The 24,469-nt window shown below is 41.3% G+C and overlaps 1 protein-coding gene across 1 annotated transcript in view; it reads right to left on the reverse strand.

Annotated features, from left to right (window-relative positions):
* Window positions 1–24,469, reverse strand: part of LOC149150226 (pectin acetylesterase 3-like) — a 246,347-nt gene that overhangs the window by 86,269 nt on the left and 135,609 nt on the right. Inside the window, exon 5 of the mRNA XM_089437911.1 lies at window positions 21,374–21,460. Coding sequence (XP_089294037.1) covers window positions 21,374–21,460 — 87 coding nt within the window. The remainder of the gene's footprint in view (window positions 1–21,373; window positions 21,461–24,469) is intronic.

Genomic DNA, 24,469 nt, shown 5'->3' on the forward strand with positions numbered 1-24,469 from the left:
GGCAATCAGAAAAACGAAATATACATTATGCATCCTTGGAAACACTGGAAATAGAGAACTATTGAGCCATTTTATTACTTCTTCATGATCAAAATACAATAGTAAAATAGAATGGTGCACCTAGGCTTGTTTCAATGGACAAGCTTGACAAAACCCAGATGAGAAAATGCTGAACTGAAGGCTGCTACAACTGCTGCACCAAACTGAACTGCACTGCCCCAGAAAACTGCTCTGTCTGCTGACTTCGAAGGGCTGGAATCATTGCTTCCCGTGCTCAAAAAATTATGAGATTTCAGCTCCTTGCTCCTTGGCCTAAACCCAGAAAAACCCACGAAGGAATTGGCCAAATGTTGGTCTCGGAATTTCGGGCCAAATTCCCCTTAACTCCTCTAGCTGCTGGCTGAGTTGAGACCCCTATTTGACCCATTAGATCTGCCCAAAAAATTCTATAAAATCAGGAGTGTGATCCTTGCCCAAAACCCAAAAAATCCCAGAAAGGGTTTCCCTTGGTTCCAACCTTCAAAAATTGACCTTTCATAGCTTGGCCCTCCTCCAATTTCGAATTTTGTTGTTGTGACTGATCCTGTCAATCTCTGCTCTCCCAACTCCAGCAATCCTCCTCAAATGGCCCTCCAAGTGATCTCCTATTTCTCCCGACCAGCTCCAACTCTACAATTCCTTCCTCCAACTCCCACGTGAGCCTAGTGGTGGCTCTCTGTGCAGGCCCTGGGTAACTATAAATCGAACTGTTGGGATCATTGCTTTATTGGCTCCAAAACTCACAAGAAAGGCTGACCCTTTATTGCTCTCCAAATCCTCTAACTCTCCCGGCAAATGCTTGATCACTGAAAGCTCCAAACTCCCCTTGCGTATTCTCCAGCTAGCCAGAAATACCCACTCCCTGTTGTGGTTAAATGGTAGTGTTGCACACACTCCCAAAACTCCTAAAATACTTATGGAACTGCCTCTCTAGGGCGGGCACGGATGGTCCCCCGAAGTAGAGGTTGAATCTCCCACTTGAGAAATTCGTGTCTAAATAGTTGGTTGACTCAGCTAAACAGCAAAGCGAACAGTAAAGTAATTTTGATTGCAAGGTATAAGAATGAACCCAAATGAGAGGTCTCTCCTACTTTTATCTTTGTGGGTTTTCCTTGCCTCATGTATGCCCCTCCATCCAACGCTTCAAATTCCCTCCAAACCATTCGAATGGCCTAGTTTGAATTCTCACGTGGGTGGCCCCCACCTTCCACTAGGAACCAAATTAAGTCGAATTTCCTCCTAAGTCCCTAAGTCGAAAATGTTGGGTTCTTTCACTTAGCCAAAATTGTGCAAAAAAGTGTGGAAACACCCTGTTACAAATGTGTTTGAGAAGAGACATGACACCAAAAGGGTTCACACCATCTTTTGGGGTCCTTAGTAAGATTTGGGTAGATGGTGTATATTCTTCCCTCAATGATCCAAGATGGATTGGTTCATTGCAGATGGTCCATGATATATTTTCACAGTGGAGATAGCTTGCTTATTGATTGCTTTACCTCAATTAGGTGTTGGCTTTCTATTCTTACCTAGTTTGTTGGAGTTCTCGTAACAACTTGGCAAACTCCCTTTGTTGTGGACACATGGAGAGATCCACTTGCTTGGAGAACACCCTACTCAGTAGGAGAAGTATTGTGCATCCTGGTGGAGGACATAAGGCCCCAGATGGAATGGAATAGCTTCAATTCATGGATAGAATCTTGGAGTTGGCATGGGGACGCCTGGGCTGTAATACTTTTCTTGCAAGGGTAGCTAAACCAATGGAGTACATGGCTTAGGAGGAGCAATGGAATCAGTGACAACATGGGATGAAGAGATGTGAATATATCAATTGGCTATTGTAGGAGTCCTAAAAATTCATTTCCAACATAGAAGTAGATTTTACATAGAATTTACCAAAATAAATACAAGTGCGTACATGTTTCTCCCGTCTAATGTTGATCCCTGGCTGTCGTTGCTTGGAGTCCTCTACTTTCATTCCCAAACCAACCAATTCCTCCCTGCTTATCTGGGATCGATCCCTCTGGTTCCCAGATCCAGAGGACTTCAAGATCGAAGTCCACTAGCCCCTGTGCCCAAAACTCCAAGAACAACTCAAGTTTCTCAATTTCCAATTCAAAATCAAGCCCCAGGATCGTCCCTTGGCTAAAATTCATTTCCGTCTCACAGAACTCTCTTCTTATTCTCCTCCCATCCACCAGCACAGCCTCTCCATTAACAATTACTTTTAAACTTTGTCATGCCTCCACCCGACAGCAAGATGAATGGTTTTGTCAGCTCCAAGCAATCGTCCACCCTTTGATTGTTTGAAACATCATAACCATTATTTCACCGCTTATTTGGTAGTTGAATAGTTATTGTCAAAAATCTGTTACCCGATTCCTACTGCAGCGACTGATGTTAATTCTTCTAATTGTTAATTTGATTAACCAATTTACTCGTTGCGTGCTACGACAAATATTGAATTAAATACACTGCAACCTACACAACTAAAAACTTGGAGACCAACTTTTCATCTCAGTTATTTTGGTTGTATATGCATGTAACCCCAGTTTATCTATTATAATAAAAGATGAGATTGTTCCTGTTATTTTGCCATATTTTCCTAATGATATTTTTACTTTGAAATGTTCTGTTAAAAATAAATGGAAATTTTATGTGGATAATTTTGATTAAGTTAAATTCCGAGAATCTGCAAAATTTTCTCGTTTGGGATATTACAATGGGATATCAAAGCTGGTTTTCCTGCCAGCCTGAGGGTTTTTAATTGCAGAACAAGTTCGAGCCAAGTTCATGGGTTATCTCTTTGAAGGTAATTATAGTTGTTGAGGCCACAATTATTTGTCGAAGCAGAGCCCGAAGTTTATCTTCGTTCTTTTGACAGAGGCATTGAGTACCAAAAAGAGTTGAATTCCTCTGATTTTATATGAAGTTGAATTTGTGGATGCACCATGAGCCAAGATCATGTATTCAAGACTAGATTATCAATTAAATATAGATGAATGTGGTTCGGGTTGATCGTGGCGTTTATTATGTTAGCAATTAATTGTTGACTGCTCCACGAATAGACTTTAAGCCATGACAATGGTGATTGTTCGTGCATGAAGAAGATCTGAGTAATGTGATAGGGATCAGATCACCGCATGATAGGCAAGAGTCAATGGAGGTATAGGCAGAGGATCGTGATGATTCTTGTGGAAAGTTTGTGCTAAGTGCCAAAACTTCCACGGAGTATCGCATTACCATATGTTGAAGTTTGACTGTGTTGTGTCACTATGGGGTCTGCGCGAGCAAGAAACAGTAGTTGTGGAGTGAGATCGAGCTCAACCAACAACACCGTGTGCGTAGAGAGAGATAGACGAGTGGAAAGGGGCCGCAAATCGACCACATTAGGAGAGCCGAGTAGGATCAGGGTAGACAACGGCTGTAACAGCCACTCACTGATTGATTTTTACCAAGGAAATTATTCCACGTGAGAACGGGAACTCCACCTGGCAAGCCAAGAGCAATCGATGTCTTGGAGAGGCAGCGATCATGTGGAATTCAACCATCGATTGTCTTTCAAATTCAACTATTTAATTCCACTCATATTCATCAACCAAAAGCATACACAAAGGCCAATATCTCTTGGAGAGCCAAAATTCTTATTGCTTAGTTAAGGACTACTTCTCATCAACTCCGTGTGGAAATTTGTAAGTTTGACACATTAGAAATCCCTACTGCATTATCTGGTTTATTATCTCCTACTTATTCTTTCCATTAATAATTTATTTATTAATATAAATACCGAAATAAACACAAAAGCAGCCTTCACACATATACAGATCAACAACTTAAATGAACTAAGACAACACAAGGGACACCGTTATTTTTGGACATTCGTCCCTGGAAAAACACAATGCGGGAAAACTGGTGCAGCAGAAATGAGGCTTTTATTATTATGCACTTTTCTTAATACAACTAGGGTGCCAAAAATGGCTCACCCTTCAGAGATTTTCCTTGGCAGAAGTCCCTTGCTCCGGACACAGATATTCCGATTGATCAACAACTGGATGATGATTCCCACATTGACTTCGATTGTTCCTCAGCTGGACAGCGAAAGCTGCTCCAAGCTTCTCTCTGGAACTACGTCACCGTCCAAGGACTGCGTCACCCTCTACGGCTCTACGCCTGCCTCTCAGCTCTCAGTCTGTCCCACGAAAACACCATAGCACAGCTCTTTTTGCCCAACGTTAGCTCTACTAGCCTCTGCATCTACCTGCGTCGACTTCTCAGCCTCATGTGTCCTCAACGCTGGCCCTCCAAGTCTCTGCATCAGCTCTGCGTCAGCTCTGGCTGTCTCTAGTATCTACATCAACGTTGGCTGTCTTTGCATCAACCAAAGCTGCCTTTGCGCTGTCTCTCTGAAACTATCTCTGCCTCTCTGCTATGTATTCTCAGCCTTCTGTCGAATTGCCCCTCGCTGCAACAGATCACTAACTCGATTTCTCAGCAAACCATGCCCCAAAAAATCGAATTGGCTGATCAACTTGGTGTGTCTCCAACTTACCCTCAAGCCTCCTCTTATACTTTTCCTGTTGACGATTCAACGACCGAGATTAAGTCCCTAATCAACGACTAAGATTAGATTTGGATTGATCCTCATTATTTAGAACTTTCTCACCCATATTATATTAATACACACTAATATTTTAATTTTCCTAAGTTTAGACTTAGGGTCTCATTAAAAATATTAATTATTTTAATATCTCTCCATCTGGGTAGAATTTCCCCAAATGATTTTTGGGTCTTGGAGATCTGTTAATTTTAGGTATGTTCTATGCTTAGAGCAATTTATTTCAATTTTCGCAGTTAGCTCAATATCTTTTCCAGATTAGCAATCACATCAACATTATAGTAAATTGTAGATAGAACATAAACATAAATTGCAGAAGACAAGCCAAGACAAGAGAACACATGATGTGGCGCTAGCCAGGGACAAGCCCCAATGTGGGGAACCCTTGATCAATTCTTCTTATATGTTCTTCAATTGTTCAGCACAGAGAGAGAGAGATAGTACATTTACAACAGAATTCAACACTTTGACTTATCTAAATAAGAGCATAGATCATCTCTAAGAAGATGATACATGAGGTAGTTGAACTCAGTTGAAGACATACTGCTTCAACTGATTCTCCATCGCCTTGCTGCACTTGTCATTGTGCTGCTCCTCATCATCATGTTGCACCTCACTGTGCTACACCATGTTGCACCCATTATCACTATGTTGCATCTCATCATGCTTCACTCGTCATGGTTGTACCCATCACTATGCTCAATGTATACTGCAAAGTATCATCACGCTACACCACTGTCATTAAGCTACTTTTCATTACATGCTCCCATCATCGGGCTGCACTCAATCATTATGCAACACTATACTAACCTGTTGCATCAACTGTTGTAGCCAACCATAATGCTTCATCAATATTATCCACCATGTGACCTTGTTGTCCCATGCATCTTTGCAGCACTATGTAGCCTAGTTGTCCCATGTATCTCTGCAATACTATGTAGCCCAGTTGTCCCATGTATCTTTGCAGCACTATGTATCCCAGTTGTCCCATGTATCATGGCTCCATCAAGCTCCATTGCCTGGTTGTCCCATTTACTAGCACTGTTGTTCCTTCAACACTGTTGTTCCAAGTCTTCCTTTACTGTTGCTTATATTGTGACTGGTTAGGGCATCTAGCAGCCCTTACACACCCATCTATTAGTCCACAAACATCCCTCAAGGACTGCAACATACCTCCCCTAGCACGCTGCTATTCTGAGCATATTTGGGCCCTCAATTCACCTTACGCAAGTCCTAACTATGATGCTATGGCCTGCAGCCTAACACACAGTACTTATGTAGCTTACGGCCTATGCCATACAAGTATTAGTAGGGGTCTCCAACTCGACTTACCCAGCAAGTAATCTCGGCCTCCTTTCAGCAGCGCGGAGCCTTTTTTTAGCCCTTAAAACAGTCCATGATCTCCTCGTTGTCTTGGCATCTTCTTGGTCTTGCTAGGACTACGGCTAGGGCTTGCTAAGGCCTCCCTCGACCTCCTTAATCTCCTCTACATCACGTTGTCCAAAATCCCCTCGGCCTTCTTAATTGCAACTAGGCTTTAGTGTTAGGACAGCATAAGGACTTGCTGAACATTCCTCACTACCTTGGCCACTTCTTGTTGCGGCTTATCCTCCTTCAATGAGCTTTCTCCAAGGTATGCATTGCACTAGGGCATCCTTAGGACTGTGGCTAGGGCATCATTAGGACTACGGCTAGGGCAGCTTTAGGTTACCGTAGAGGTTCCTTCCATGGCTTCGTTGGCCTATCATCTTTGTTGCGGCTAGGGCAACCTCCTTTCCTCCAATGTCTAGGGCTTCTTCCTCCTAGATTTCTCTCACACTAAAACCCAATACAAGTGGAGAGAAATCAAGTGTGAAGTGTGTGTGAAATGGCTCTCAAGTCATCTCCTTTTATACTAAAACGTTGAGCACATGTGGGGTTTATTTGGTTGCTGGCTGACCTTGATGAATTGTCTTATAACACAAATAAATTCATAACTCCATGAATACTTATCGGAATCGGATGATCTTTAGATCAATCCTACACCTCTTGATGAGAGGGATCCAAGAAAAATATCAGCTGCCATAAATAAGATGACCCACATGTAGTTTGGCCCTAGTTGCCAACTTTAACACTCCCTCTCAACTAGGGAGAACTCCATCCGCTGATCCATCTGCCAGACTGTACTATCTCTGCCATTAGTGCCCTGCACTGCTCTTCTCTGCTCTGCTCTGCTGAACCATGAAGAAGAAGAATTGATCGAGAATGTCTCATACCATTCTCTACTAAGCCAAAGTCAATACCATATGAAGATAGTGTGTCATACCACTCTTACTCATCCCAGATCAGTTCCAAGAGAGTGAATCATATCATTCTTACTGACTCAAAGTCAGTTTCATTGATCCCAAATCCATATCACAAGAGAGTGTCTCAAACCACTCATACTGATCCCATATCAGTTTCATTGATCCCAGATCAATGGAGGTCATCATCGCATAGGGAGTACGGTAGATACAATGATGCATCCATCGATAGTACTACTATGGCCCCTAACCCCATTTCCCTACTCATTGGCCAGATGAGAGGTACTTCCCACGAGTCCCAAACTTCATGGGTAGGATGCCTCGACAGGAGAACCACTCATCATGTCCCAAAGTTGCCATAGGGTATCATAGGGGAAGGCTAAACCATTCAGCCTATACACAGCGCACCATTAGGGGAGGGTGACTCGCCCTATGGTCGCTTGTTGCTCCAAGAAGTACCCCAAGCCCCCCGGAGCTACCAAAGCTCAATGCATGCATCATGTAGGACCCTCATAAGAAGGTCTCTTCAACGACTCCAAGTCGTTCGGGAAAGTCACAAATTTGACCTTTCCCCGGGGCTTTGACAAAATGTCTACGACTTGTACATCAGTCTCAATGCGATGGAGCCTCCTCGCTCATCGACGTACCATATCCCAGATAAGGTAGTATCTCATGTCTATATGCCGGAGCAATCATAGAATACGGGATTCCTCAACAATCGAATCCCCCCCTGGTTGACACACAAGATCACGATGGTATCCATCATGTGTAAAAACAACTCACTTAAGAGATTCCGCAACCAGGAAGCTTCACACGAGGTCATACTCGTAGATATGTATTCGGTCTCAGCGTGCTCAAAGCAGTTGTCTTCTGCTTCCTGCTTATCCAAGATATTGAGCAGAACCCAAAGAGAATCAGCACTCCAAAGTGCTCTTGAGATCCTCCACACTGCCTGCTCTGTCACCATTCAAATAATCATGCAGCTTCACATTTCTGGCAGTGTATCTCAATCCATGAGAGATTGTGCCCCGAAGATATCTTAGAAGATTCTTGTCACCAATCTAGTGAGGCTCAACCAAAATATGAGCCCAACATGCTAACTGCAAAGCATGTATCTGGACAAAAGTTCACCAAGAACATCAATGCGAATGAGTTTATGAAACATTGAGGCATTTCCCAAATCTAGTCCAGTATCACTACCATATAACTTCTTAAAGTTAAGATCCTCGAGGTAGTCACGAGCTTGCAATTTACCATTCCACATCCAGAATCCAACTCCCTCTTACTTCTGCAAATGAGAGGGCTTGCACTTGTCAGAAATAGTTCGTCCTCAGAAGGTGCCGGTATGAGAGGTCTATCATCCACAACCTTCAAGCAATGGTTTGGATCGGTTTCACTCTTAGTGAAACTCAGCTTCTTCAGACAACTATCAATCCTCTCATACTAAGCCCGAGGTGTTCTGCCTCAGGCCATAGAGGGCTTTTTTCCACCTGCATACATGAGATTCCCGATCATGAATCTCAAAGCCCTTGGGTTGTTCCAAACCTGTGGACCTGCTACATGAGGGGAATGGTCCCCTTGCAAGATTTTCCTTTGGAACATCTCGGACATGTACCTTCATGCTCTTCTTGAATTCAGGCATCCCTCTCATCATCTGACTCACATCGGGTAGGGTCCCATAATAAGTAGACCTCTAGTGCTATAGATGAGATATGTCAATTAACATGATCCCCAATGGACCATATTGCAACTTGATACAAACCCTGAACTCAAAAGCATCTTTGAAAATTCCATTTTCAAATACGTACCTTTCCATCGATGAATGCCACCCTGAAACCTTTGACTTCCATTGCCGAAATGGACACCAGGTTCTTCTTGTGATCAGGTACACAAAAGAGATTCTTGTAAATGAATCGAGTTACCCTCATTCAATTGAGGGGTAACATTCCCTACACCCTTCCCGGGATAGGTGGCATCGACTGCAAGTATATTCCCACGATTGTTTCAATCTCTGCTAAATTAGAGAGAGCACCCTTCTATCTGATGAAGTGCCTTGAAGCACTACAATCAATAAGCCAGGTTCCCAGAGAATCTGAAGGAGAGGGCCAATACAAGATAACACTTTTTTATCTTATCAGAAACAACATTTGATTCTTCATACCTGGGGTTCCTTGCTTTCTTTGAAGATTCGACTATTTCCTTGATGACTTCCATTACCTGTCATTCCTCTGATCATTGAAGATGTCCCTGGAATGATTGTTATCATCATCAAGTGATGTGTCCCTGCCATTCGGACATTCCTTCGCATAACGGCCAAACTTATTGCAAGCAAGGCATTTGCCTTCCCTTTCACCCTGAGATCCGGACATCCCATTGAAGTGATGGGTAGGTAGGCCATCAGAAGCTTCCGCTGCGCCATTCTAATAATATACTCTGCTTCGACTTTACCCTTGGTGAATTTGAAGATGGATGAGGAATCCACTGATCCTATTGTCCTTTCCCATCTATGTTCGGTGATTGCTCTTTCACTCTTGCTTGGGCTTTATCTTCACCTCAACTCTGATACCATGTTAATTTTAGGTATGTTCTATGCTTAGAGCAATTTATTTCAATTTTCGCAGTTAGCTCAATATCATTTCCAGATTAGCAATCACATCAGCATTATAGTAAATTGCAAATAGAACATAAACATAAATCGCAGAAGACAAGCCAAGACAAGAGGACACACAATGTGGCACTAGGCAGGGACAAACCCCAATGTAGGGAAACCCTTGATCAATTCTTCTTATATGTTCTTCAATAGTTCAGCAGAGAGAGAGAGATAGTACATTTACAACAGAAGTCAACACTTTGACTTATCTAAATAACAGCATAAACCATCTCTAAGAAGATGATACATGAGGTAGTTGAACTCAGTTGAAGACATACTGCTTCAACTAATTCTCCATCGCCTTGCTGCACCTGTCATTGTGCTACTCCTCATCATCATGTTGCACCTCACTGTGCTGCACCATGTTGTACCTATTATCACTATGTTGCATCTCATCATCCTTCACTAGTCATGGTTGTACCCATCATTGTGCTCAATGTATACTGCAAAGTATCATCACGCTGCACCACTGTCATTAAGTTGCTCTTCATTACATGCTCCCATCACTGGGCTAAACTCGATCATTATGCAGCACTATACTAACATGTTGCATCAGCTATTGTAGCAACCATAATGCTTCATCAATATTATCCACCATTTGACCTTGCTTTCCCATGCATCTTTGTAGCACTATGTAGCCTAGTTGTCCCATGTATCTTTGCAGCACTATGTATCCCAGTTGTCCCATGTATCATGGCTCCATCAAGCTCCATTGCCTAGCTGTCCCATTTACTAACATTGTTGTCCCTTCAACACTGTTGTTCCAAGTCTACCTTTACTGTTGCTTATATTGTGACTGGTTAGGGCATCTAGCAACTCTTACACACCCATCTATTAGTCCACAAACATCCCTCAAAGACTGTAACATACCTCCCCTAGCATGCTGCTGTTCTGGGCATATTTGAGCCCTCAATTCACCTTACACAAGTCCTAATTGTGATGCTATGGCCTGTGGCCTAGCACACAGTACTTATGTAGCTTACGGCCTGCACCATACAAGTATTAGTAGGGGTCTCCAACTCGGCTTACCCAGCAAGTAATCTTGGCCTCCTTTCAGCAGCACGGTGCCTTGTTTTAGCCCTTAAAACAATGCCTGATCTCCTCGTTGTCTTGGCCTCTTCTTGCTCTTTCTAGTACTGTGGCTAGGGCTTGCTAAGGCCTCCCTTGGCCTCCTTAATCTCCTCCACATCACACTATCCAGAATCCCCTCGGCCTTCTTAATTACGGCTAGGCTTTAGTGTTAGGACAGTGTAAGGACTTGCTGAACATTCCTCATTAGCTTGGCCTCTTCTTACTGCGGCTTATTCTCCTTCAACGAGATTTCTCCAAGGTATGTGTTGCACTAGGGCATCCTTAGGACTGTGGTTAGGGCAGCTTTAGGATAGCGTTAGGGCAGCTTTAGGTTAGTGTAGAGGTTCCTTCCATGGCTTCGTTGGCCTGTCATGTTTGCTGCAGCTAGGGCAGCCTCCTTTCCTCCAAAGTCTAGGGCTTCTTCCTCCTAGATTTCTCTCACACTAAAACCCAAGACAAGTGGAGAGAAATCAAGTGTGAAGTGTGTATGAAATGACTCTCAAGTCATCTCCTTTTATACTAAAACGTTGAGCACATGTGGGGTTTATTTGGTTGTTGGCCGACCTTGACGAATTGTCTTATAACACAAATAAGTTCATAACTCCATGAATACTTATCGGAATCGGATGATCTTTAGATCAATCCTACACCTCGATGAGAGGGATCCAAGTAAAATATCAGCTGTCATAAATAAGATGACCCACAAGGAGTTTGGCCTTAGTTGTCAATTTTAACAAGATCTCATGTGCCTTAGCCTCTCCACCAATTTATGGCTAGAGCACATCCGATACTACCAAAAATTAACACTCCCTCTTAGCGAGGAATGTGCTCTAGTAATGCTTCACCATAGAAACATCACACTGATCCTCTACATCAGTACCTATGTTGATGCTTGGCCTGCTGCCTCACATCCTCTGCATTGCTGCTTCCTATACTGATGCCCATGACATTGCCACTGCCACTGCTACATCTGTACTACAGCTCCCTCTCAACATGCTACCCATAGCACTGCCACTGCTAACTGATGCACTGCAACTCAGTTACTGAGAAGTAAGTAACTGACTTCACCCAAAAACTGACATCCTAGTTAGTCTGGAAGCCTCGTGATGTTGAAGCTATCTCTATTGCTATCCTGTGCTCCCTCTGCTTCCATTGCGCTACTGCAACCTCTTTTGTGGCTCTCGCACTGTTGCAACCTTCATTGCGCTATTACAGACTTCTGCACTCTAGCACTGCCTTGTTGCTCCATCACACCTTGCTCCACCCAACACCTGTCATCATGCTACTATTATTAAGGGCTCCCGTAGCCGGATGTGATCCAAGAGTTTGGGCACCTCAAGGACCCTACCCCTATTATGTAGTCCTGACTACAACTCGATGTCACCCCACGTCTTTTCTAGAGGTGCATGAGCACTCATGGCACCATCGTCATCAATCTCGACCTCTTTCTCCACCTTAGCTGGAGCTGCCTTTGAATCAGAAGCTTCTCCCTTGGGCCTTGCCTTTCATCATGGGACACTGAGACGCATGATGACCCAGCTCCCCACAATTGAAGCACTTGACCTTGGAGATATCCTTCTTCTTCCTCTTTCCTTGTTGTCCAGCAGATGCTAGAGTCGCATCCTCCTCCGATTTCTTGACTCAAGCTGCCTTACCACTACTCCCCGCCTTGGTCATCCTCCTGATCTCTTCCTGTCGAAAAGTTGTCCACATGTCTTCCCAACTGGGAAGAGTAGCCCTGCCCAAAATACTTTGAAAAAATGTCTCCCACTCCTCGAAGACTGCATTCAGGACAGTCCAGACCATAAACTCTGGATCTGGTGTAGACCCCATAGAAATAAGTTGGTCGCGAATCTCCTGCAACCTGAGAAGGAATGGATCTATCTGCACTCTCTTATGCATCTGATATGACCTCAGTTGATTCTCCAATAGCATCTTCCGTTGCACGAAAGAGCCTTGGTATAAGGTGGTCAAGGTGTCCCACATCTCCTTTGTTGTGTTCTTCTTAGCAATATGTGGTATAACATGATCTTTGAACCCGTCTAGGATCATGCACTTCGCCCTCGCCATTGCCTCCTCCTACTTCTCATTCTCAGCTGGATCAACTGGGATAGCCACTAATTTCAAGGCAAAGTCCTTGATGCGATGTCGATCCAAGACTGCCAAGATCCTGGCCTTCTAGATGAAAAAGTTGGAAGCTCCATCCAACTTATCTTGATCCCTCAGACCTTTCACTGCCATTTGAGCTCCTCTTCTGGACTCCTGAGTCCTGATTTCCCTTCTGGAAATCCTCTGGCAAGCTGTCGAACCGCTCCTCTCTAATCCTCCTTCAACTCGGATTTCGATCCCTTGGCTAGAAATCCATCGAGGTAGTGGTTCCGTCTACCTTGGTTTTGTCTCCTTAGACACTATTCTGTATCAACATAAGCAGCATCACCATCTCCTCAAATCACAATCTGCCCACATCTCCCCAAGCCCTGGCAATTGAAGAAATTGAGCCTTTCAGGCTCTGCACAATCTCGGCAAAGGCTGAATCTACTCCTCCAGCAAACTACGTGAATCCGACCTGGCTGAGCAGGATGATGTGGCTCTTCGTGAGCCTCTTCTGCCTCACTCTACCTCTGCGCTAGCCTTTCCCTTAGCTCGAAATGATGACGCAAGATTTTCAGCTTTCCGTTGGTGTCTTCAGTCACCAATGATCTGCAATCGCTTTGATACCATGTGGAAATGTCTAAGTCTGACACATTAGAAATCCCCACTGCATTATGTGGTTTATTATCTCCTACTTGTTCTTTCCATTAACAAGTTATTTATTAATATAAACACCAAAATAAACACAAATGAAGCCTTCACACATATACAGATCAACAACTGAAATGAACTAAGACAACACAAGGGACACTGTTATTTTTGGACAATAATCCCCGGAAAAACCCAATGCGGGAAAACCAGTGTAACAGATATGAGGGTTTTATTACTATGCACTTTTCTGAATACAACTAGGGTGCTAGAAATGGCTCACCCTTTAGAGATTTTCCTTGGCAAAAGTACCTTGCTCCGGAGACAGATATTCCAGTTGATCAGCAACCGAACGATGATTCCCACACTGACTTCGATTGTTCCTCAGCTCAACAGAGAAAGCTACTCCAGGCTTCTCTCTGGAGCTGCGTCACCCTCTACATCTCTGGGTCTGCCTCTCAGCTCTCAGTTTGCCCCACGAAAACACCACAACACAGATTTTTCTGCCGAGCATCAGCTTTGCTAGCCTCTGCCTCAACTTCTTGACCTCCTGCATCCTTAGCGTTGGCCCTCCAAGCCTCTGAGTCAGCTTTGTGTCATCTCTGGTTGTCTCTGCGTCAGCCCAAGTTGCCTCTGCGATGTCTCTCTGCACTATCTCTACCTCTCTACTATGTATTCTCGACCTTCTGCCGAACTGCCCCTCGCTGCAACATATCACTAACTCGATTTCTCAGCAAACCCTGCCCCAGAAAATCGAATTGACAGATCAACTTGGTGTGTCTCCAACTAACACTCAAGCCTCCTCTTATACTTTTCCTATTGACGATTCAACGGCTGAGATTAAGTCCCTAATCAACGGCTAAGATTAGATTTGGCTTGATCCTCGTTATTTAGAACTTTCTCACCCATATTATATTAATACACATTAATATTTTGAATTTCCCAAGTTTAGACTTAGGGTTTCAATAAAAATATTAATTATTTTAATATCTCTTCATCCGGGTGGAATTTCCCCAAATGATTTTTAGGTCTTGGAAACCTCATGTGCCGTAGCCTCTCCACCAATTTTCATGGCTAGAGCACATCTGATGCTACCAAAAACCAACTCTCTATTGCAAAACAGGGCAATGGAAAAGGCCAAAAGAAGTGTGGGAGGAAAGAGTATGCATTTTTTGTTCTTCTGGAAAAGTGGAAACACAAAATCATTTCATTTTAGAATGTGAGGCCTTCAAAGACAACAAGGAAAGTTATGCAGATATACTGACAGCTAGCTCTTGGGATAATCTATTTAGCGAGGGGTTTGTCGAGAAGCTAGGAGCATTTATTGTAAAGCTTCACAGAAAAGGGTTGAATACATCAAGCAGATGAAGAAGCAATATGTCCCATAAGCTATCTTTAGCCTCATGGACGTTAAAATAATTGCTTTCTTTCTTTCTTTCTTTCTCCTCCATACAGCTAAAATCCAATTTCACCATTGCTACGACTAAGCGAATTAGATTGCCACAGTGCAAAATCGCGGGACGATGCTTAATCACAGCTGAGACATGTTGTGCGAACAATTTAATTAAGACGTAGCCATGCATGCAATATACAGAGGAGTCACATCAAGCAAGGACAACATCGCATTATTTCTCAGAAAGTCGTCATCAAAATTATCAAAGGGGAGCCGAGAATATTATTTTTGGAGTGTGATTGATGACTAGAGACGCTAAATCTCTTGTGCCAGTGTGTGGATCCACCTCAAGCTCTTAAATTGTAAAAACATTGTTCATTGGGCTCCAAGCAAATCACTCTTTGTATGTAGATGAGTAGATGTACACTGGTTTATTAAATTTCCTATAGATCGTGGATTCAAGAAACCAACAAAGGACACATCAAGACAATTGTCGGATGGAAGATCGAGCTCACAGTTTACGTGTGGAGATGGTTGATATCGCTTAAAAGATAGACCAAAGATTTTCACGTTGTACTGGGTACACGCAGGTGCCATATAATTAATTTGGTGCTTTACGTGCAACCTATAACATTGATTACAAAGACGAATTTCTCCTTGGTAGACCGAGTTGTTCAAGAGCTGGGTTCCAAATCCACATGGCAGTGAAGAAACATGCCAAATTCAGGTGCTGAGAACATAGGAATTGTAGACTGAAGTGTTTTGCATTTGGGATCAGGGTTGTTCACAATGTTATGCCCAATGGTTTGAATCTTTCATGAGTAAGTATGTGTTGTTGTATATTTGTTGACAATATTTTTGCAGGGGCTTGTGGGGTTTTGGGTGGAAATACCCGCTCTTAGTATGTCACGTCTGCATTATGTAGCTGGGTTATATAAAATTATGTAGTTGTATGCACTCTGTACTTGTATGTCAATGATTGTAATGGTGAATATATGACCAGTTTATTGTTGTAGAGGGTTGTATTTGACAGAGCTAGGAGTAAGTTGCTGGCAGCTAAGGGTTTATTTTTGACATATTGGGGCTGATTAATTCTGATGTGCTAGGGTCTATATCGTCATGGTGTTCATGAAGAGTTACTATTGTATGGTTGTATGCCCATGATATGAAGTTACTATGTGCACTATATAGTCATAGTCGGGATATGTTCATTATTGATGCATGTATTGTTGGTCGGAATGAGTGGAGTCATAGTCCTGATGCCATTGAGTCAAAGTATTGTGGCACCATCATCATTGTAAAGTAGTTGGTCACTTATAGTAATATAAAAGTAGCTTGATGTACTTGACTTCATTGGAACTAAAACATGGATCAAACTTTCATAAATTCCCTTAATAAACTGGCAACAACCATCATCTGATCCCTTTCCAAAGGGATACTTTCTATGCGACAACAAGAGCATCCACAAGAAGAACATGAATTGGGGCCCAAAATTTATGCACTCCGAATAGAATTGAAATACATGAGGGTCACAATGAAAGCTCTTTTCAAACTAGAAGAACTGGATGCATTTCTTTCCAAAGTACACCACTTAGACGGGAAGAAACTAATTTGGGCCCTAAAACTAGCTATGTTAGCCCTAATACAAAACAAGTTCTTAGAGTACCCTTGTGAAGGGGTCACACTTCCAGTTGCCTCCTGTCTCAGCAGTATCATAATGCTTGCCGCACCTATAGCTCCTTACAATGATGACATAGTGAGGAGAGTCTTCAGACTAATAGTAGAGACCTTTCAGGATTTGGATAACAGTGAGGGTCCTACTTTTGGGAAGAAGCTTGAGATTCTAGAAGCCATGGCCCTGGTTAGATCTTATGACACCATGCTTGATTTGGAGTGTGATGCCCTAATCCTACAGATGTTTCAATGCTTCTTCAGCGTTAAGAAACATCATCCTGACAGAGTTATAGATCACATGCAATCCATTTTGTCCTCGTGCATGGAAGCCATGATGTTATTTGCAAAAGATTGCAGACTAGATTGTTGACCATTTGAAGGAGAGAACAATTAGTCTCATCTGCTACTTGTCAACTAGTCGAAAGGTTGGTTGAGTAGAACATTGGGTTGTTCAGAAGACAATTGACCAGGGAGGAGCTACTCAGGTTTGGTGGATCATGCAGCAAGAATGAGCTGAGGAGGAAGGGACTTTGCATCATCTGCAAGAGACCTTGGGGACCTGACCACTCATGCTTGAGTGACACTGAGGAGATGGCAAAGGTAGAGAGGGAGGAGATTCCTTCTGACTTTCAGGGTGAGGATTCTTCTTTGGATGAGTCTATGGGTTCATATGAGGATGCCTCTGAGGAGCATGAGTCATGTGGATTTGTTGACAGCATGCCAAATTTATATTCAGGTGTGTATGGTGAGCAGTCAATGGACCCTATGGGAGACATCCAGGATGATGAGTCACCACTGATGATTCAACATGAGCAGCATATGTTGGAGCATGAGTCAGCTGAGGAGGAGGATGTGCATAGTATGCATGATGAGCCTCTTGGGGAGAGCCAGTTGGAGGATCATATTGAGCCCGTGATGGAGGAGGATGAGCAGCCATTGATGAGGAGAAGACATGTACAGACAACTAGCAGGGTGGCAATATTTATAGACACTTGTCCTCAGGAGGTGTTGGAGCCTGATAGTATAGTTTTGCAAGAGATTGGTGGATTGGAGGAGCGTGGAGTTTCCTATCAGACGAGGAAGATGGCAGTGCATCCATCTTTGGGTCTGCCCATTGATGAGGTGCAAACAGATGTGGCAGCCAGCAAAGCTGCAGCATTTTCAAGCAGCAACCCTGTCCAAGAGTAGTACATAGACAGGGCTTGTAGCCCAGCTTGCCCACTTTTTCCCACTATAGGGAGAGGGGCAAGATTTCTTGGCTAGATTTTGTTGGTTAATCGGGCAGAGCATTAAGAGTTGAGCATGGACCAGTATCAACCTAGTAGACATATTCCTTGCATAGGTTTCCATCCATTAGATTGGCGAGAGATCATGAGTTGGTATCCTAGTGATGGTACAATATTCTTGGTCAGGGCCATAGTGGAGCGGGGACCCTTAGACATGACAGATACTACATGCTCAGTCGGCAATGGGATATAGGTCGACATCTCTTCAACGTTCCACCCCAACATCAGGAGAACGAGATTGGACTTGGATTAAGTCAAGGGTTGGATTGGAGAGAGGTGATGAGTTGGTATTCAACTGAGGGAGCAGTAGCCATAGCTGAAGACAAAGCACAACTAGAGCCATGGGATAGGGGTGATGATGAGTGGCCATGGTGGCATTGGATCCAGGAGGATCTGTTGATGGCAGGTCGAGTCAGAGTTTAGTCTGGGATCTAAGCATTGAGGGATCCGTTCTTGGTTGGGTGGCACGGAGGTATGGTATCACCCAGTGGTTTGTATGGGATCCAAGTATTGATTCTCAGTTGCACGAGACTGCCAGATTGGTCGACAGATATGGATTGCCAAGGACAAGAAATCTTGGGGCGAGAGGATTTGTAATGTTCTTTTTTCTGGTGTTCCTTATGGCATGGTTAGGATGGACTTTCAGTGTTGGGGGCAGACAAATCACAGGTGCGGGTTGGCGTCATCAGCGGGCTTAGGAGCTTTTGGAGGAGTTTTGAGGAGTTTTTATGAGATTCGATGGAATTCGCTTGGTATATTCTATCATCCGCATAGTTTTCCTTTCGTTCTGTTGCATTTCGACAACTTTCAAAAAACAGAGTTATTAATGGGCCTGACTCAATTAATTATGCTTAAGGTGGCATTTCGGGAGGAATACTTGGCAGGTCGTTGGAACCAGAACGAGAAGATCTACAAGATGGAATGGTTAGAAGGGATTTTCAGTCGCTTGAGGAGGCATGGTGGCCAATTTACCATTTTCCCACATTAAAAAGGATATTTTAATTAAGGGAAATGTGTTCAATGATTAAAATAATAATAAAATAGGAGCTTCTAGAGGGGTCCATCAGATCTATAAAAAGAGGAGGAGGAGGCCATTAGAGGACATCTTGGATTTGATCTTCTTCTTGTATGAGAGGTTTGAGAACCCGGTTCTCTACTTCATTAACAGCCCCAGGACGGAAACTCTCAGGTCATTCAGTGAGGTTGGGCGAGTACCCACCTTCCCTTGGTGAATTCATCCAAAATTCACGGAAGAGCTTAGCAGTGCAGTTCATATCATTTTGGAGGGCCGGTGCAGTGCAGCAGATTATCTTGAAGGCCAACTTTTCATCTCAGCTATTTTGGTTGTATATGCATGTAACCCTAGTTTATCTATTATAATAAAAGCTGAGATTGTTCCTGTTATTTTGCCGTATTTTCTTGATGATATTTTTACATGGCAAATTTCTATTAAAAATAGATGGAAACTTTATGTGGATAATTTTGATTGAGTTAAATTCCAAGAATCTGCAAAATTTTCCCGTTTGGGACATTACACAAATTGATCTGTCATATAAGACATGCAACACTTTGCATGAATTGCAATTAATTAGAATTAGATTCTATACAGCAAACTAATTAGAAGCACATGCACAGCAGTTAGATTATATTAAAGCACAACAGTCAGATTAGATTAGATAATAGTAGATAAATAAGAATAACTAATATTAGATATGTACAAATATGCATGCTTTCATATATTCTACAACTAATTTGGTATTCTGGATGTTTTTATCAAATATAAATGCAATAATATATAGAGAGAGGATGCTTCTGAGACGCTTCTGAGAAATTTTGGAAAATGATGCTCCCATTCTCAAAAATGTGCCCGCTTTCTACAACCTTCATCCAGAATTAAAGATGGAATGGAACACTTGTGAGATCTAGTAACATGAAATGCTGACGAAGACACTAGTTCAATTTTTTTATAATATGCACTGCCAAAACAGCTGGGTCATGTTTGACGAATTCATCTTTCAGGTTCTATTTATCTTGTGCTACGTTGGGCTGGAGTTTGAAAATGGCTCAAGTGACAATTTGATCTGTCACATAAGACATGCAACACTTTGCATGAATTGCAATTAATTAGAATTAGATTATATACAGCAAACTAATTAGAAGAACATGCACAGCAGTTAGATTATATTAAAGCACAGTCAGATTAGATTAGGTAATAGTAGATAAATAAGAATAACTAATATTAGATCATCAAAACTTTCGCTTATATATGTGATTTCGTAAATGAATGAGAGATCAAATCTCCGGAAACCTTCATATGTATGGTTTTTCTTTCATCTATTTTTGCTTTGAAATTTAACTGTAGTATGCCACACCCTATGATAAACTTTGGAAAAGGAAAGATATAAAACCTTTGTTAATGTCCTCTAGATTGTGTTGAAATTCCAATGCTAGAGAGAATTTCTTTAACATGATAATTATTTGTGAAAATGTTCAGTGTTTTTCTTAGATTTTCGTTATTATTCATCAAGCAATTACCATTCAATACAAGAAAATAGAGATCATACAAGAGACAAGAGACACCAGAGATTAGGCAAGAGGCCAGGGCAAAACCCACAAGGGGAAAACCCATCAATCTTTTCCTTACAGATTCTTCGTCAACAAGAGAAATCCAAGTCAAACTAACCAGTGCCAAATCATCCCTCCAAACTCTGCCAAGTCAGCCCCCCAAATTCTGCCTTTTTGTAGCTTGCATCAACAGAGATAGTAGCCTTCCTATAGCTCACTGCAATCTGGTCCATCAAAAATAACTTGCATGTCATAGAAATCTGGTCCAACAGAAAGCTTGCATGTCACAGAGATATGGTCCAACAGAAACTCGCATCAGAGAGGTATGTCATGTCACAGAAACTCGCATTTATTGCAGAGAATTTACTACTGAGGAACTCGCATCATTACAGAGATTCTGTACATCTGGAAACTTGAAACATCACAGAGATACTGTCACTCCTGTAGCTCGTACTCTTCAGAAATAATGATCTTCCTGTAGCTTGTCTTCTCACAGAAACTTAGTGTTTTTATTTAGCTCGTGTACCACAGAAAAGTAAGCCTCAGATGTCCAAATTTCCTTTCACAAAAGTGCATGGAATTGATTGCCAATTTGCCAAGTGAATTCGTATTTCTTCATGTGAAAGGTCACATCCTTTGAGCAGGCTAACTTGGCAGATTGAAGATACAAATGACACTAACAAAAATTCAAGTTTTCTTCTTTTCATAGGGCCATGAAGAACATGCCCTTTGACTTTTTATTTTGACCAAAATAAAACATAAAGAACATGCTATAAAATAACAATAATTTTGCACTTTTGTTTTCACATAAAATAAGTTGATATAATGACATTTATGAATACCGAACCTAGTTATCCAACAAATTGATTATCTGTTTAGGAAATTAATGTTGAAGAAGCAAACCCTTAAAAATCAATTACAAAGAGATATTTCTTGAACATATGCCATGCATTATCTGTATGTGTGTTTGAGTTTCTGTAATCATACAATGGTTTTTTTGTGTACATATATGCATGTATGCTTTTCTTTGGGAAAGAGAGGCTCGGAAGAAAGAAAAAGAACCTTTTCTGCTTTGTCCATTCCCTTTGCCAAAAGATCATCAATCATAGCATGCCAAATTCTTTGCCCTCTAAAATAAAGACCTGATACCTAATACATTAACCAAGGAAAAAATTAGTTATCACAAATATATCAAATTGTTTTATCCTGAACAGATCAAATACTTAGAAGGAGAATGATATTCAAATTTATGCTAAGAGAACGTAAAGATACATATCTTTTTGTCATTTTTTAACGATTTCATAGATCTGTAAGTCCTAGCGCACACAATGAATACAGAATGGCAATCAACATTGTAAGGAACCTCACAGCGTATAACAACTTCATACAATTAATATTTTGTTTATGATAGAATCCAAGTCTACAATATCCTACATCTCATAAAGGCCTTGTGTATATTATGCACTTGTTGAAGGAGATGGATTGAGTTAACACTTTTCAACCTTCATCGTCTTGATTATCATTATTTTCTCTTTCCATGATGCAAGTTTCCTTAATGAACCAATTTGAGACCTATATGCCAAGCAAGCTTCAGAGAAGCTAATAAACAACCATAACGGTTGCACACCTCTTAACCATCTCTCCTTTGAATTCAATATAGCATATTTATCTTTGCTCCAAGTTAGAGATCATCAAAAGGAGCAAATTGAAGGGATTTTTTATAAAGCATATAATGTATTGACAATTTAGCATAGAAAATATACAATTGGCATTACGAGTGCAAAATCTACCACCAAGACTAAAAAGCTATCAGTAGGTTTAGGACCAATAGGACTAGGTAGAGAGGCCACCTAGATGTGTAGTTGATGTTGCTAGTTCGACTTAATATTATTTAAAACAATTTTGTATCGTGTATCAAGAAAAGCTATTAATTGTTTTAATTGATAATCTTAGAGTCCTCCAAATATTCTGTGTAATTACGTAGCATTGTTATGTCTTTTGTAGGTTTATAAGGATTAATCGGGATAATAAGAAAAATAGGATATGTGTTACAATCAATTGGTAGCAATCAAAAGAATTCTACGTGCTAAGAAGGATATGTTGTCATTATGAAATGTAGAGGTCCAATGTTTGTTGAGTATTCTTGCAGATGATACCTTGTTTGGGTTAAAAATAGGCTTGGCCAATGAGCTATCACCGAGGTCTATTTTCATTTTCATTATGTTACCTCCCAAATTCATACTTAATGATAAAATCCTGAATCCACAAGGTACAACCCAAGGGGGAACTACTAGGACGGTCACTGCTATCACTAGGAAACCTATCCTCTCTCTTTTGGTTGGCCCTTCTCCAAATCAAGGGGGTATCCCTAGGTAGTAGGACTACTAAAGCTATAATGAATGAAGCTCAAAGGTGATGTTGAGAGATAGCTCTAGCAAAACAATGTCTTTTTTGTAGTTTTAATGGAGTAAAAGAATGACGAACAGATCAAGAGATTAGTGCCAACACAACAAGGGAAAGATGGATTCAAGAGGCCAATCCATGAGGGAAAGCTCAATAAAGGGCAAAGACTACAAGGGCTACAATTTTCATACCACAAGAAGAACTTAACATTGCTAAGGAATGCTGGTCATGGTATGCTAAGATGGTTTTGAAGTGCCACATAAAAACTTTACTAGTGAAATGTGTCGTACCATGAAGTATTAACCTAGCAACCACTCAAGTAGATATAGCATGCAAAAGAATAATTGATAGACAAGATAACAAAGGGTCAAAGGGTGAAATTGCTCACATAAAAATCCTTCCAATTTGATAAATATTTCTTTCACCAATGGTCAATCAAGAGCAAGTATTAGCAACTCACAAATCATATGCAACAACAAAAAGCATTAGAACAATACCCACACCATGATAGGAAAGAAACCCCTACACTTCACATGTGCTCCAAGAAAGATATATCCATTTAGCTCCAAAGAGGGAAACTCCAAAAATTCAACCACAACTACAATTGGAGAGAGCTACTCTTTAATTAGAGTCTAGCTCTATCTCCTTCTACAAAAAAATAATACTTGTTTTCCTAGATAGACTGCTCTCTCTAAGGAATACAACATATAGCCTCTTCAACAACTTTATCGCTAAAAGAAGCAATGATTTGTTGAAATTCACTTTCTTGAAGAAGAATCAATAAAATATATGCTAAGAAAATAATACAATGATAGTATCATGTAATCGTCTCTACGAGACAAGTCAACAATAGTAAAATAAAAGAGTTGTTTATGAAACAACCTCCATAAAGCTCTCCAACGTGAAACATCTTGTCAATAGTGCATAAAAATGTGTGCCATGTAGCCTCAAGGGATAGGACACTCTACACCTTGGGAATACATCTATAATAATCTCTCCAAATAACCAAAGCACTCGAACAATAAAGATGGGGCACTTAGAATGAGTGATCAAAATGCAACAAGAATTTTTCAACATCATAACTCTTATTATTGTCGAAATTTCTATTGTGACCACAATTTGAAAATCTCCTAGCCACTCTACTTCTAGTGGCATTGATCTACCAAAATAGGCACTCTATAAAAAAAAACTACTCTTGAAGCTAGGATGTCCTTCCTCAAAATATGCAATAAAACCCTAAATCTAGGGTTTTGAAACTCAGATCTCCTCCAATGTGGGATGTGTATCTCTCCAAGGTGAGAAATCCTCCTCAAGCTTATATATAAGCACAATAAGGTTCCAATAAGCATCGACATAAGTGCAAGCAACATCCACCGATCGAAATCTTCATCTAGGGGATAAAACCATGAAAACTCCTTTCAATAAGAAAGAAAAGGAATGGAACATAACCTCCAAAGGCATATGTCTACTCAAAGTAGGGTTTGAATCAATTCAAACCTCTAGTGATAGCATGTGTGAGACCTTTGTGAAAATTCTATCACTGCAGCAACTGACTTATTTTTCCTACTTATTCCACAATAAGTTATTTATGAAATTACTTCAATAAACATTAAAAGAAATACTGCTGCATAATTCACACCGTAATACAAAAACAAACATATGCACAAGTATTGACACAGATATTTTTGACAACAGTCCCCAGAAAGACCCAATGTGGGAAAACCCGTGTAGCTGTAAGTTTTAACCCCGTACAGA

This window comes from Pinus tabuliformis, chromosome 9, assembly GCF_031772625.1.
Source record: "Pinus tabuliformis cultivar Carrire ecotype Pingquan chromosome 9, CPIR1, whole genome shotgun sequence".
In the NCBI taxonomy this organism is placed as follows: domain Eukaryota; kingdom Viridiplantae; phylum Streptophyta; class Pinopsida; order Pinales; family Pinaceae; genus Pinus; species Pinus tabuliformis.